Source organism: Magallana gigas, chromosome 9, assembly GCF_963853765.1.
Source record: "Magallana gigas chromosome 9, xbMagGiga1.1, whole genome shotgun sequence".
In the NCBI taxonomy this organism is placed as follows: Eukaryota; Metazoa; Mollusca; class Bivalvia; order Ostreida; family Ostreidae; genus Magallana; species Magallana gigas.
Window position 1 is genome coordinate 50,176,911 of NC_088861.1, and position 14,485 is coordinate 50,191,395.

Below are 14,485 nucleotides of genomic sequence, written 5' to 3' on the forward strand. Positions count from 1 at the left end.
ATCAAATATGTTGAAAAATGCTTGTGATCCCTCCAAAAAACTATATATATTCTTTCTTCTTGTGAATCTTATGGTATGTTAATTTAAGAGGAGGTCCCAGAATTCATTTTTTGTAGAAGGAACATAATTTTGAATATACCATTAATTGACACTCAGAATCAAATTTATGTTTCTAAATCTTTATTGCACATCTATAGGACAGCCCCCATCTTATCTCAAAATATGACATTTAATCATAAAAGTAGTTCTAGGAACTAATTTTCTTTAGGATGTATAAACGTTAATTTTCTGCTACTATTTGACTCTCTTGATAAAATCAAAATTTTTACAACTTTATCGCACATCAATAGGACAGCCACTATCATATCCCAAGAGTTGACATAGCTACTTCATAAATTATTATAGGAGTTTTGGCAACCATATTTGTTTGCCCCCCCCCCCCCTAAAAAAAAACGTCATTTTTTCTTGCTTACTAAACTTTGTGTTAAAAAAATCTGAAACCTGATTTCTGCAAAATGTTGACGTTTTTGAAACCAGACGTTTTGTAAAAAAAGTTATTTTTAGGCCACTAAATGACCCCCAGGGCAATGTTGAAATTTCCGAAACCTTATTGGGCATGACTTTCCTAAACATGTTCTTATAGATGATTCGTGTACTATTAAAAATATAAGAGAGGTTTGAGAAACCAGATTTTTTGTGAAAAAACGTCATTTTTTAAATCTCTCATTTGGCCCCTGAACTACCAGATAATTTTTGAAACCTTTTTAAAAAACATGACACCTTTAATTAATCTTCAAGAGTTCAGTTTGCTGGTTTACAAGATGTAAGAGCAGTTTGAGGAAGTAAAACCTGTGGACGGATAGAAGGACAGACGGACGGGTAACAACAATATAACCGAACTTTCTTTAGAAAGTGAGGGTACAATAAACACAAACACAAAAACAGACCAACAACACAGTTATATTGTATGAACATCATTTAATAAATTTTATTAATTTTAAAAAGTATTATGTAAATGCACGGTTATTTGTATTCTAAAAACGACTAACCACTCTTTTTGATCAAGAAGACTGTAAAAATGTTTAACAAATTCAAAACCAACATAGAACACTGAGAGGTCACCGAATTAAGCATTAGATTTTCTTCTGAGAGCAAGGTACATATCTTGGCATATTGCCCTTATTTAACGTGATATTTAAATGAATGTAACCTTTTTTAAACAAAAGATTCCTACAAATAAGGAATATATATGGTTATCTAATAAAACTTTCACAAGTGAAGTTGTGACGTCATAAACGGTGCAATTTACAGTATTTTTCTTAAAAATGAGGAGACGACAGTAATTCTTGCCTTTTGAATAGAAATAGAAAACTATGTCCACAGCCGTCGCGTACAATGAAATTCACATTGTAACATTATCAAGTGATATCATATAAAATATATTAATTTTCTTGTAGGCAACAGCGTTTTTCTCTACAGAAAACTGTAAGTTAAATTGCCATTTTTCACCATTTCTACATCTTAGAAATATGACAAAATGTTTTAGTCATTTTTTTGAAAACATGAAAAAGCATGTATAACTTACTAGGTTATAAGCATACTTGTTGAAGATAACATATATATGTATTTTCATAAAATTTAAAAATCTTCCGAATTTAATGGCAAAAATTGTACCTTGTGCTTTTCAGATATGATTTGATTTGGTGGAAACTATCCTTTAGCAATGAACTGTATTTTTATACAGAGCTCTTTTTCGTAAGGAGTTTAATGTACTCTAAAAAATCAGCACGACCATCTTAATGTACAAAACCAAATAGTCTTTTTATTAAAAAGTTGTGCCTTTATATCTGAATGGATATATAATTTACACATATTACAATAAGTCTTTTAGGATTGTAGTTACATTTGCGTATCCAAAACGTAACGTGAAATGTACAACCAACACACTGAAAGTAAGTATTACAAAAATAATTGTTAGGAAACTCCAAAGTGCTTTAAATATCATTTAAAATGATCAAAGAAAATCAGACAGGGTGGTGACACGTTTTAACAATAATTATAATTAACGCTTACTGATTATATTTTCTTCAGATCATCGCCCAAGGGCCTTAACTGTCTCCAGTATAACTTGATTCTTGATTACGTATCAATGTCATGAAATTTACAAAATGAAACTTACAATGAAATTGGTTTAGAATATGCGTTACAACATACACTTCAGAAATTATAAACAACTTACCAATTACCGTCGTTTCGACAAAGTAATCGGTAAACCAGTTTGAAATAGCCATCGCTAATCATAACATGTTTATCACATATATCGCCAAACAAACACAGATATAATCTTGACACGATTTCGTAAGGATATGCTTAATAAGTAAAGTATGACACGATACATGAAAACATAAACATAAGGAAACTTTTTATTCTACAAAAAGTTGACGATAAATTGTCAAACTGTTTTTCTCGAATTTTGGTGAATCCTCATTAAATAGAACAAGGGCATCAACTTATTCAGCCACTTTCACAATTTTGATGAATGGTTTTGGGAGAGGATATAATCCAGTGCATCTCTTAAACTCTGCAATATCTTCTACAAGAATAGGCTGTTAAAATATAAAAAAGGGAAACAAATTAAATGAACATAACGCAATTGAAACGAGTGTACAACTTTATCTTAATGGGTTTTTTTTGTTATATAGATTTGGAAATAGAAAATACGCATTTTGTTGATTTTATTTTATTCCGATTATATAATATTCTTGATGTCGCAATGATTTAGGCCATTATTAAAAATATCTATTTTTCCCCTAACCCGACCCTAAATTTTGAAGTTGGGTAGGTAGGTAGGTAAATAAATTTGTTTCTGTCAGGGCACAATATAAAATACATTATAAATTAAAAATGAAAAAAAAAATCAATTCTTTAATTAATTACAAAACTAAAAAAATAGGACCAGTTGTAAAACAAATTTTTATACTTGTGCTGATGGAATGTAAAACAAATTCAATATCGGATTAACAATTTGATATTGTTCAATCTTAAATTTTAGCATGTTTGATTCAATGACTAAAGGTGCATGAATACATTCATTATCAGTTGTATGTCGATGTACATGTAAAACTATATTTAAATATCATTTTAATGATCATAATATACCTACTTCAAAGTATCGATTAATTTTTCAAAATTTGGTATATAAATGTTGTCTGAAAGTATATTAATTTATTTATTAATTTATTTGCACTTATTTGCAGTATATGACGTCAGAAGTGACGTAATTCTATAAGTCAATCAAAATCAGTCGAAGTTGACATTTTTCTCATTTTTTTACGAATGGGAAATATAGACCGCATGCTTGAACCAGGACAAATTTTTTGTCACTTATTAGTCTTGGCTAGATACATCTCTGAATAATTTAATTCTGGTTGTAACGCGCCTTCTGATTGGCTAAAAAAATTATTTTATATCGTATAAAGAATGTTGCCTACGTCATAGTAAGACTAACGTCAAAAACGTATCAATACGCCTGACGTTACGTTTGAATTTTGTACCATTTTACCTCATTTTAAAGGTCAAATGACCGTTTTTATCTACAATGAAGAGTAAAAAAATTAAATTATAAGCAATGAATTCAATGTTTATTAGTTTTATACGATATAAAATGGTTTGAAACAGTTTACGCTTTTTTATAAACCGCTTCGCGGTTTATAAAGCGTAAACTGCCCCAAACCATTTTATATCGTATAAAACAAATAAATATTGAATTCATTCCTTAATTAAAATATTTTGTTGGTTCAAGCATGCGCTCTATGTTTCCTGAAAGAAAAACTTCTTGAATACAAGCTTTTTTATGCTAAAATGCAAAAATGGCGGTAAAAGATTGTCTTTACAATGCCGTATTTCTAAATTGTGGGCACTTGAATCAAAATGAACATAAAGTTATAACATCACATATATATCTGTATAGAAAGAAAACAAAGAATTACAGTAAGATAGTGATATTCCTTTTAGGAGGCCATTTTAGGCCCATAATATATAAAGTCCTTTGCCTACATGTAATTTCATTTAAGTTATAGTCATAACAAAAACCAACTCTTCTGTATCTGTTGATTTGAAATTTGACTGTTTAATTTTTTCAAAACGTAAATAGTCCCACAGGTTCCAACCTAATTTTGGGGAGATTAATTTTTCCTTAACAGAAAAGTAGGAAGAAGTATGACATCAGGAAGACTGTCAATATTTTATACAGCATAACCTACAGGAATGATGATATACACTGATCCAACCTTGATTAAATTTGGATTAAACTTTATAAGCAAGTTTAAAAAAATAAAACACCTTCTAAAAGTTTTACAAACTTATTCAATCTATTAAATTTAATTTATTTGATGTATTCATACATTTTATAGATGAAATGTTTTGTAATTGTGTTAGCTAAATGACAAATTAAATCAGTCTCTGTACTTCTGTGTATTTTTGAGGTATAAGTCCAACCTTTTGACCAATCATTTTGTAGAGGATTATTTTAATTTTACGATAACTGTAGGCATATGGTTTTATGATTATTTTAGCATTAATTTGGTAGAGTTATTAACTAAATACAAGTTACCAACTAATTTTCATATCAACACTAAAGGTAATAAAACATCGTTTGTAATCTTCAAAACACAGTAGCTATACTACATGTTGCCTCACTCGTATTTATACACATAAAAAATAATACAATCAATTAATCACAACAGTGGTTAACTGAAGCTGTGGAAACGTCTATTGAATTAAAAGATTATCATTTTAATGTCTCTGGGGTTAATTTACACCATCGTGAACTCAGAACACATTCTCTTTCGGAGGAAATTCCGGCGAAGTAACCTAAAATTAAGCGAGTAGTTCGCCCATGTTAATGATCGAGGCTTTGAAAATGATTGGAAAACGAAAACGATGTGGGTCTTCTAAAAATGATTTTGGGTCAAATAAGGTTTCTTTATAAAAAAAAATAAAAATGTGTTTTCAATGTGGTGAAAAAAAAAACAATTCAGTCGGCGGGATTTAATTGGGTCGGTCGCGTTAGGGGAAACATAAATATTTTTAATTTTGGCCTTAGCTGTATTATTTTTTTTTAAATTACCTCGGGTATCTTAGGTGGTAATGGCAGCAAATCTGTGTCATTTGCACTTAACTCGTCTGCCTTCAACTCTTCCGATAATGACGAACAAACGTGGATTGCAAGTTTATGTCTGTAAGGGGCGTCGATGGCTATGAACTCCTTAAGTAAAAATAAATTTGTTTAATAACCTTTACACTTTTGGAGTTAACAAATATTATGATTTATTCAAAAATGAGATATAACATGGCTTGCACTACAAAACTCATTATCACATGTATAGAAAATTGTCTTCCTTAATAAAAAAGCATAAGTATTTAAATTACACGTATAGGATGCTTAATTGTTATTGGCAAATCTGAAAAACACCCAATTCATTTCTGCAGATAAATACTAATTTGAAATAAAATTACAGCAGATTAATTACATTTCTTCAGACCTTGTGACAATATAATATGATATGATACATACTTGATAGAACTTGATTAGATCGTCTTTTTTGATAGTTTTCAAGCATGCAACTTCAATATTATCTTAAAAACAGAAATTTAGATTTCAAAAGAAAGATCATCCAACCACTTTGCTCTAGTTAGAAATATTACAAAACCTTGAATAAAGCAGGTAACAAGTTTTATCAAACATAATTATAGGTGTAGTCATAATTTTCGACCAGTTAAATGATGCAAGATTGTAGCTTTTCTTAGATTCTAGAATATTTCATAATCTATTAACACTATTGTTTTAAACAATATTTTGTTCAATATATTATATCAAATGGGATTACACACCACGGTCAAAATGAACAAATTGATATCAAAAATGTTCAAAATTGTTAATACAACACAGATCATAGAAAAGATACAAATGAAGAAAGAAAAGAAAGAGGAAAAAAATAACAGTATGACACCGGTTTGAAATGAAAAGATAAGGTCAAATACTTTTTTTGATAGTTTTTTTTTTTTTTTATAAAAAGCATTCTGTTGCTGCAATAAAAGTAAGTACTGCTTTCAATATTTGAACATTGATATTAAGCCCATGATTAGGAATACCATTTAAAATTAAATGAAGTAAAAACAAATGATCAGTACCGCATGTAATTATGATATTTGTATGACTTAAAAAAGTGTAACTCTACATGATTCATACTTGGAACATTCGACAAAAAATATTGAGAAGAATATTCAACTGAATCGACATTTACCACACAATGAGGTTTCTGCTAGACTAAGGTACATATCTGCAATTAAGATACCTGCATTGTTCCTGAATTGACAATATAATATCTTATATTTACATGTCCAAAAATTAAAAAGTTCATTACTTTTCCTAAAAAAATTGGATTTTAATAGACTCTCACAAGAGGTTATCCTAGAATCATTTCTAATTTGATTTGGTAAATCAAGCTATTGTTTGACAGTGGAAGGGAAAACGAACCGTCCATATAAGATGTTGTTCTAGTTTGTGGAATTTTAAATTCTTCACTACTGGTTCTTAGATAGTAAGTGTGAACTGGTGGGCAATATGGTTCTAATATTTCATCCAAACACTGCGGTGAAAATCCTTTTTATTTAGAGTTTAGCATCTTTTTTATTAACAGTTATCCCAAACAACACCAAAGTATTAAAAAATAGGTCTAATTAAAGCAGGAGTTTTGCTATTAACTTTATTTAAGTCTTCTAAGAATATTCAATCTTTTTGCACCTTTATTTTTGATAGAATATATATATATATATATATATATATATATATATATATATATATATATATATATATATATATATATATATATATATATATATATATAGATAGCATCGTTCTGAAAACAGAGACCTAAATGAGATTTATCCTAAACAATACTTTACCTATGTTTTCAAAAATATGTATTGGAATATACAATATATTTTCTAGAAAAAATCAATATAAACAGTTTTGTCTTTATTGAATTCAACAAGCAATTCTTAGACATTTGAACAATATGATCTAAATAAAAATCATAATAAATATCATTAATAGACAATAAAACAGGTATGGTTCCAAAACAGAGCCTTGAGGGACACCAGTATTTAAGTTTCAGTATTAGATATATAAAATGTAAAACCATCTACTACAACGTTTTGTTGTCTATGAAACAAATAGTTCTCAATCCATCCCATAACGTATACCATAGTCGTCTAGCTGAACAAAAATGCCATTATGCTAAACTTTGTCAAACGTCTTTGAGATCTCACAAATAATAAATCGAATTTCTTCTCCTATGTCTTGACCAAAACTGGTTGTGTTATATATTTCCACAATTTCCACAAATTGATTAACAGTTCAGTCACCAAATATTAGAAATATTGGAATATAGACTGATGTTTATAAATTATATTTTTTCCATCATATAACTTTCAAGGAATACATTTACTCAGAATAGAAAGAAATTCCACTGATGATAATGAAGACCATAAATTGTGTGTTATAGACCTTTCATGGTAGTGGTATTTTTCACTTTCAACGGCCTACTTTTTGAGTCAATGGCCATGAAGTATTTTTTGAAAATTTAAGAAAAAATCCCTAAAAATTATACACTATGATTAAGATTTTCTTAATTGTGAACATAATATAAATTGCTAAACTCTTTTAAAAATGAAATACAGTTTAAGAATGACAGTGACACTAAATGGATACAAAGCATAAAGTTTACATTCACAATTTTTATAAATATTCCAGTCCGAATTTCCTTAATTACATTGAGAAGTCAGTTCTGCTGTTTAGCAGATACAAGGATAATGACGAAAACAACTTTGCAGGAGATTACAGACCTCGTTGCATCTTCAACATTCGATGGCTTAAAAGAGTAACAGATGAAGAACTTTAGATGAGAGCCAATATTAATAGAAATTAGACGGAGGAAGTTGGGCTGGATTACACACATTTTCAAGAAGTCAACGCAGAGCAAAGACAAACATAGCACTTCGGTAATTTGTTTATGCAGAGTCGAGGAGATTAAACATAATCTCAAAATACATGAACCGCTGACTAAGTAAAGAAACCATGATACTGACTTTCGTAAGTGAACTAAGATTAATTTTAAAACATTCAAATAAGTACGGGACAAGGTTTTCCTGGTTTTCATGGTTTATTGTCATTACCACATATTATAATAAAAAACGTAAATTCAAAATCATCGATTTCTTTCAAAATTGTAACTAGAAATAGATAAATGCACTTAATAGTGTCCTCTAAAATACACAGAAATTAGACAAATTTAGATTCCTTACAATCTGAAGGATCAAGTCTTTCCTATAAATGCACGTACGGCGGAATTGGGTAGATAGTCCTTGGTTTTATGTTATTTCCTCTTTGGCAATGGAAATTACGTGAAGGCTTTGTATTAAGAAACATAAAATTATTAAAAAATTGCGAGGTATATGCTGTGCTGGTTGCTTGTCATATTGTTGAACAAGGGGAAGCCATTGAGATTAGAATGGTTTCTTCAAGAACGTTCCGTACTGTTGTTTGATGCCAGAGAAACGGAACTCTAGAAAAACAATTGAACTTAACCCTATAGTGAAAGACGCTACCAAACCAAGAGAAATCCAGGCCAAGCGAACAAGTAGAATCCGGTAAGCTGATCAATTGCTCATAGACAATGTTCACCGAATTAGCAAGACAATTACTCAGAGAGAAGAAAAACGAAGAATCTTCATGGGCAAAATACTGAAGACCCAGAGCTGGCACACAAAAACATGGAAGAAAAGGCAGCTATGTCTTCGCAACAGAGGAACGCAGAAGATGTTCCGCGAAACTAACCTCCCCATCTGCACCAACCCTCTGTCCACAAGTGACGATGATCTAGGAGTAATTCGGCCATAAAAATTTTTCCTAATCCTTGAACTATGGATTTCGTGAAAAGTGTTAAGGTTTAGATGTGTGTTTAATCTTGTGCTATATACAAATTTTTATTTTTGTGATTCACTCTGGAGAACTTAAAAAAGAAACCAATTGACTCCAAATTAAGGATATAAATACACTGACTTCATCCAGAGAAGACCCGAGAGATTTCAAACTATATGATTTGATGTATTATTGAGTAGTCACAGATCTACTTTTTTCATGACTGATATTTTGGTTAAGTTGTTTCCATGTCGAAGTAGAACAGGTCACTTGGAGCTACTTCTTTCCTACTTCTATGTTCGGACTGGTGAAGTCGGACTAGGAAATTTATTCAATTCAGAAGAGACTATGGATGCTTTCCTACTCCGGGCGCCAGACAGAAGAAATTTTTTTTTCGGAATATTTCTCTTGTTTTTAGGACATATGTGACCAAATAGCCATAAAGAGACCCTGATGAGTGCAAATTATTAGTTTGCCAAATTAGTCATGAACACTTCGATACCTATAAAATGCACAATCGTTGTTTCAATGCACAGTGACAGAATGAACTTTATAACCTGACAATGGTTTTTGTTAGTACAGCTAATATATATTTTGCAGTAGTCCAAAACGATGGTATGCTACCAGTTGCAAGACTCAGGCACAATAATATCGAAATTGTGAGTGTATTAACAAGTCGCATATTTGGCGACCCTATGTCGCATCGATAGCTCTGGTACTGTATGCTACTTCAAGTATTAAAAGTTTTCATCTAACCTTTGTAACCTTTAAAACCATGTACTCATATATGTTTCTATATATAACCTTTCAGTACTTAAGCAATGTCTCATAACCATACGGGAGGCTCAGAACCAACATCCCTATTCTATGATGGAAGTTTTGACAGGTCTATTCCTGTATTTAGATGTAAAATATAAGTTTGAAATTAAAGCCGTAAATGTTCACTTATGATCATCACATGTGGACAAAAACAATCAAACCTATCTATATAAACTCCTGTGAAATGATGTTATACAGATTTGGAATTTGAGATCAGACCTGTGCTGCTAGATTTGAGTATTGAATTTGTAATATCTACACAATCACGATTTAGATACTTTTTGAAACTGTTGAAGTCATTGTTTCTTAGTTTGGACTATAAGGTGAATTAGAAGACGTTATCGTTACACGGGTCTTACGACATGGGTTTAAAGAAAATTCTTAGGGATAAACAATTAGAAATTTTGTTTGCTTTGGTCATTAGTGAAAAAGAAGAATTAAATAATTTTGACCATATATTTGTTGGTTAAAAAAAAAACTTTACCTCTGTCAAAGTTGTAAGTATTTGAAGATATTTCACACCAATATTCGGCATCCTGCTCATAAATATTTTTTGGTTTTTCCAAAATATCATTTACCAAGGCTTCTACATAGTGACTATATTCTTCTTCACTCATATCCCTTATTACATTCTGAAGAATGAGAAGCAATACAATTGTGTATTATATATATATAAAGCCCTAAACAATTTAGTTTTAATTTTTTATAGCTTCTTTTGTAGTATAAGTTATAGTGCTAGATTTTGCTTTCTGTGTTTTCACCCATGTAATTTATGAATTAGTTTCCTGTGTCCTGAAAAAGGAAGAGGTTGTCCCAAATATTTGACAATTACTTTTGTTCGTGTCGATAGCCAAATTTAGTTGTCTAAATATTAGATATTAGATTCGGCCGCATTGTCAAGACCTTCTTTAATATGTGAACTAAAACTGTTTATAATGTAGTTTTTTTTTATATCTTCTGTAGTAGTTTTAGAAGTATCGCTTGATTTTGTTTTCTTCGTGTGTGCCCATGTAATTTATTTCTTTTTTCCTGAAGAAGGGAATGGATGTCTCGAAAATTAAATTTGACAATATCTATTGTTCGTGTTGCTAGCCATTTTTGTGTGTATATACATATATATTAATTTGGACTGTCGCATTCTGTTTTATTTATTTAAGTATTTTTTGTTGTACCAAGGCTTTATTTATCTACATCTATATATATATATATATATATATATATATATATATATATATATATATATATATATATATATATATATATATGTGTGTGTGTGTGTAGGGTGTAAATGCAATAAATCAAGCAAGTATTGACAAGAGAAAGAAAAAAGGATTATTTGTCATTTTCTGTATCATTTTAATCAAAACATTTGTTTAGGATCAAAAATGTGAAAGCAGACCAATTGCTTTTCAATATTTCATACGAAATTTAGAGAAAAACAATATAAATGTGAAGATTTGTATGAAATTTCGTGTGAAATAAACAGTCATTTACAAACTCCTGGCCGAACACAGAACGACCAGGGGTATGATTTGGAGGTGTGCTTATGTGTTAGAATGTTTCTAATCGGTTTATTTGAAACACTGTTTAATTGTTTGAAATATGTAGAATGTAAAAGTGCTAAATAAAAACAATGAGTATATGCAGAATTTTTTTTTTTACATCCATGTGGTAAAGAAAGGCTTCTGCTCGGTCGTTCAGATATTGTGAAGGTTTATCTGACTGAATTACAATTTCCAATCCCTGGACTCCACATGCTTCACGGAAACAACTGTATACAGTGTATCCTGTTTTAAGAAAAATTTTACATTCATTATGAATAATGAAATCAAAATAATTGAAAACTAGAAGTATAATATTTGATTCTATTTCTATACCTAGTTGTTCCTTTGTTCTTAAGATGTCAAAGCACGGCTCATCTATAATATTCAAGAACAGCTTCAATAATACTGAAGATAGTGTGTCCTGCAGACCGCATTGGTAATAAATACAAACTGAGTTACTTCTATGAACATTGTTTTCTGCCTGGTAGAGATAATAGCAACCTACGAAAATAAAAATTTCAGATTTAGTATACGACCAATGACATTTAACATATATAATTGAAGGGACACGATTTTAGTTTAAAATTCTCTTTTTTCACCTTTTAATGTCTATAATGATTCATAGAGAATTTTTCAATGATTTGAAAAAAATTGACAAGTAATATACAGATGCTTGAATTCTTTATTTTCTAAACACAGCTCGACTCTGTTATTGTTAACATGTTTTGCATTGGTAAAAGTTTCAATCTTATGTTGCTTTTCTTGCTGATAAAATCTATTTTTGAGATGTAGTGATAACAAACAGTGTTCAAAATCAGAAGTCCAAATGAAAAATACAAAACAGGAGCTGTGCAAACACGGAAAAAGTCCGTGGACAACTAGGTGAGTAATTATGGTATAACAGTAAGTATGAAATACGTAAGTCAGCATGCGAGCCAGTAGAAGGTTATATTTGCTAAGAAAGTCGTTGTATAGACCATAGAACGTATAAAAAGATGACTTCAATCGATACTTATAATAGTCCTGTTTTATCAACTTGTTTGTCAGTAGCTTGTCTCGCCTAAGAAACGTTCATACGCAGAACATCCACTTTCATATCAAATTAACTTTAAATGAATTGAAAACTCCCAGTCATATGCCCATTGTGTTTTAACAAAGCTTTCATCTTTATCTATTTAAAAATGAGTATCTTAAAGGATATAAAAATGATGATTATTGATTTTTAGGACCTTGAAAATATTTCTTCATTTGTTAATGTCTCCTAGGCCCTGGCAAAGAACTGTTGATATTTTTAGGTAATTATTGTTTCATCCTTCAAACTTCGGCAAACATTAACCTTGCATGATACCCCTAAGATAGAAAAGTTGAAGAGATAAAAAAAACCTTTTTTAAGGTCTTCCGTTTCCAACGGCAGACCATATATTTTCGTATTGTTTCTTATTATGAAGGTCTTATTAAGGACTTATTGATGTCGCGTTGTTTCTTTTCCACTATTATCATCATTTTTTTCTGTAACGTTTTCTGAAAAATGCTTCAGTAGATTTTGATGAAAATGTCAGATCTTTTTCAACACAAAATTTTAAAGAAATTTTTTATCACCACCTCCGTTCCCGAGATTCTGAAGATTTTATGTATTTGCTTGTTCACAATTTTCCTCCAAAAGTATTAAAGATACACATTTCAAATTTTCAAGGATGGTAAGAAGTCTTTGGCTGCAGTGCATCACTCACATGCGAACGTTGGCTGTCATTTCCAGTTGTCACCGGAATGGAATGAAAAACCTTAATTTTTCATTTTTGGACTTGAAATTTATTGTTTTTTCTCTCGAAAGAGATGCTCTCAAAACTCTCGAACATGAAATTTGATTTACAACCGATCGCATTTTCGAGATTCTGGGCTTCAAAGTCCTGAGGCGAGAGTCCGCGTCGCTAAGTTGTTAGAGTGGTGGACTTGTGTCCAGGCGACCCGGGTTAAGTCCCCTAGTACTGACTATTTTTTCTTCCTAAATTGTGTAAAGATTTATAATTTTATATTCGAAATGATGGATTTTACTTATTTCAATTTTAATTGCATCAAAAACACAATAATAACGACTTTTAAAAGTGTAATTCAAGCATAATCATATGTCTATTGAAATTTCAAAAGAGGGTTCAATACAGTTGATGAAGTGTTTAGAAATGATACAAAAAAACAACTATCCCTATTGTGTACTTTATGGTGCCCCCAAAGGGAAGACCATTCGTTGCTCGCAATTATTGTCTAGTAATATCCGGGCGTCACCGGAAGGAAATAAAAAAACATTAAGTTTTCAATTTTTTTACTTAAATTGTTTTTATGTTTTTATTTGATAGAGACATCTTTAAAACTTTGAAATATAAAATTTGTTTTAAAATTGGTCCACGCATTCTCGAGATTTTGGCTCCAAAGTCATGAAGCGAAAGTGCGAGTTGTAAGAGTGGTGGACTTGTGCCCAGGCGACCTGGGTTCAGTCCCCGAGTGAGAGAGACTATTTTTCTTCCGTAATTGTGTTAGGATTTATGATTTTATATTTAAAATGATAGATTTTACTTATTTCCATTTAAATTTTTATCAAAAATCACAATAATAGCGACTTTTTAATGTATAATTTAAGTATTTAAGTATGGAATTTGATGAAGTGTAAAGAAATGATAGAAAAGAACAACTATCCTAATTTGTTGCCTACTTTATGGTGCACTCAAACGGAAGACCTTTCGTTGCTCGAAAAGAGCGTCTAGTTATTAATAAGTTTTTCTGTTTCCAACGGAAGATCTTATTGTAAATTGATGATTGATGACGTGGAATTGTTATTCACTATCTGATAGTGTGTTTGTGTGTGTGTAGGGGGGGGGGGTAATTCTGAAATTGAATCGGCATTTTATTGTATCATTTAAACCAAATCGGCCGGTTGATCTACTCGTTACTCATGAACGCGATTTCTCAAAACTATTCAAACGATTTCATTTTTTTCACACACTACTGGCTCTAAAAAATACTTAAAGTGCCATGTTTTACTGATAAGTTTGATATTTACTGATATTGTACTGTTATTGCTGAGAAATGCTGATATTTACTGATAATCTTACTGTTATTACTGATAATTGCTGTTGGTTCTGATATT

At 30.5% G+C, this 14,485-nt stretch overlaps 1 protein-coding gene across 1 annotated transcript in view; it reads right to left on the reverse strand.

Moving 5' to 3' along the window:
* Nucleotides 1–1,652: 1,652 nt before the first annotated feature.
* LOC136271669 (insulin-degrading enzyme-like) overlaps nt 1,653–14,485 on the reverse strand; it is a 62,850-nt gene continuing 50,017 nt past the window's right edge. Inside the window, exons 6-11 of the mRNA XM_066072060.1 lie at nt 11,680–11,847; nt 11,465–11,589; nt 10,287–10,434; nt 5,576–5,637; nt 5,129–5,266; nt 1,653–2,606 (exon numbers count right to left, since the gene is read on the reverse strand). Of these exons, the coding sequence (XP_065928132.1) occupies nt 2,511–2,606; nt 5,129–5,266; nt 5,576–5,637; nt 10,287–10,434; nt 11,465–11,589; nt 11,680–11,847 (737 nt within the window). The 3' untranslated portion in view covers nt 1,653–2,510. The remainder of the gene's footprint in view (nt 2,607–5,128; nt 5,267–5,575; nt 5,638–10,286; nt 10,435–11,464; nt 11,590–11,679; nt 11,848–14,485) is intronic.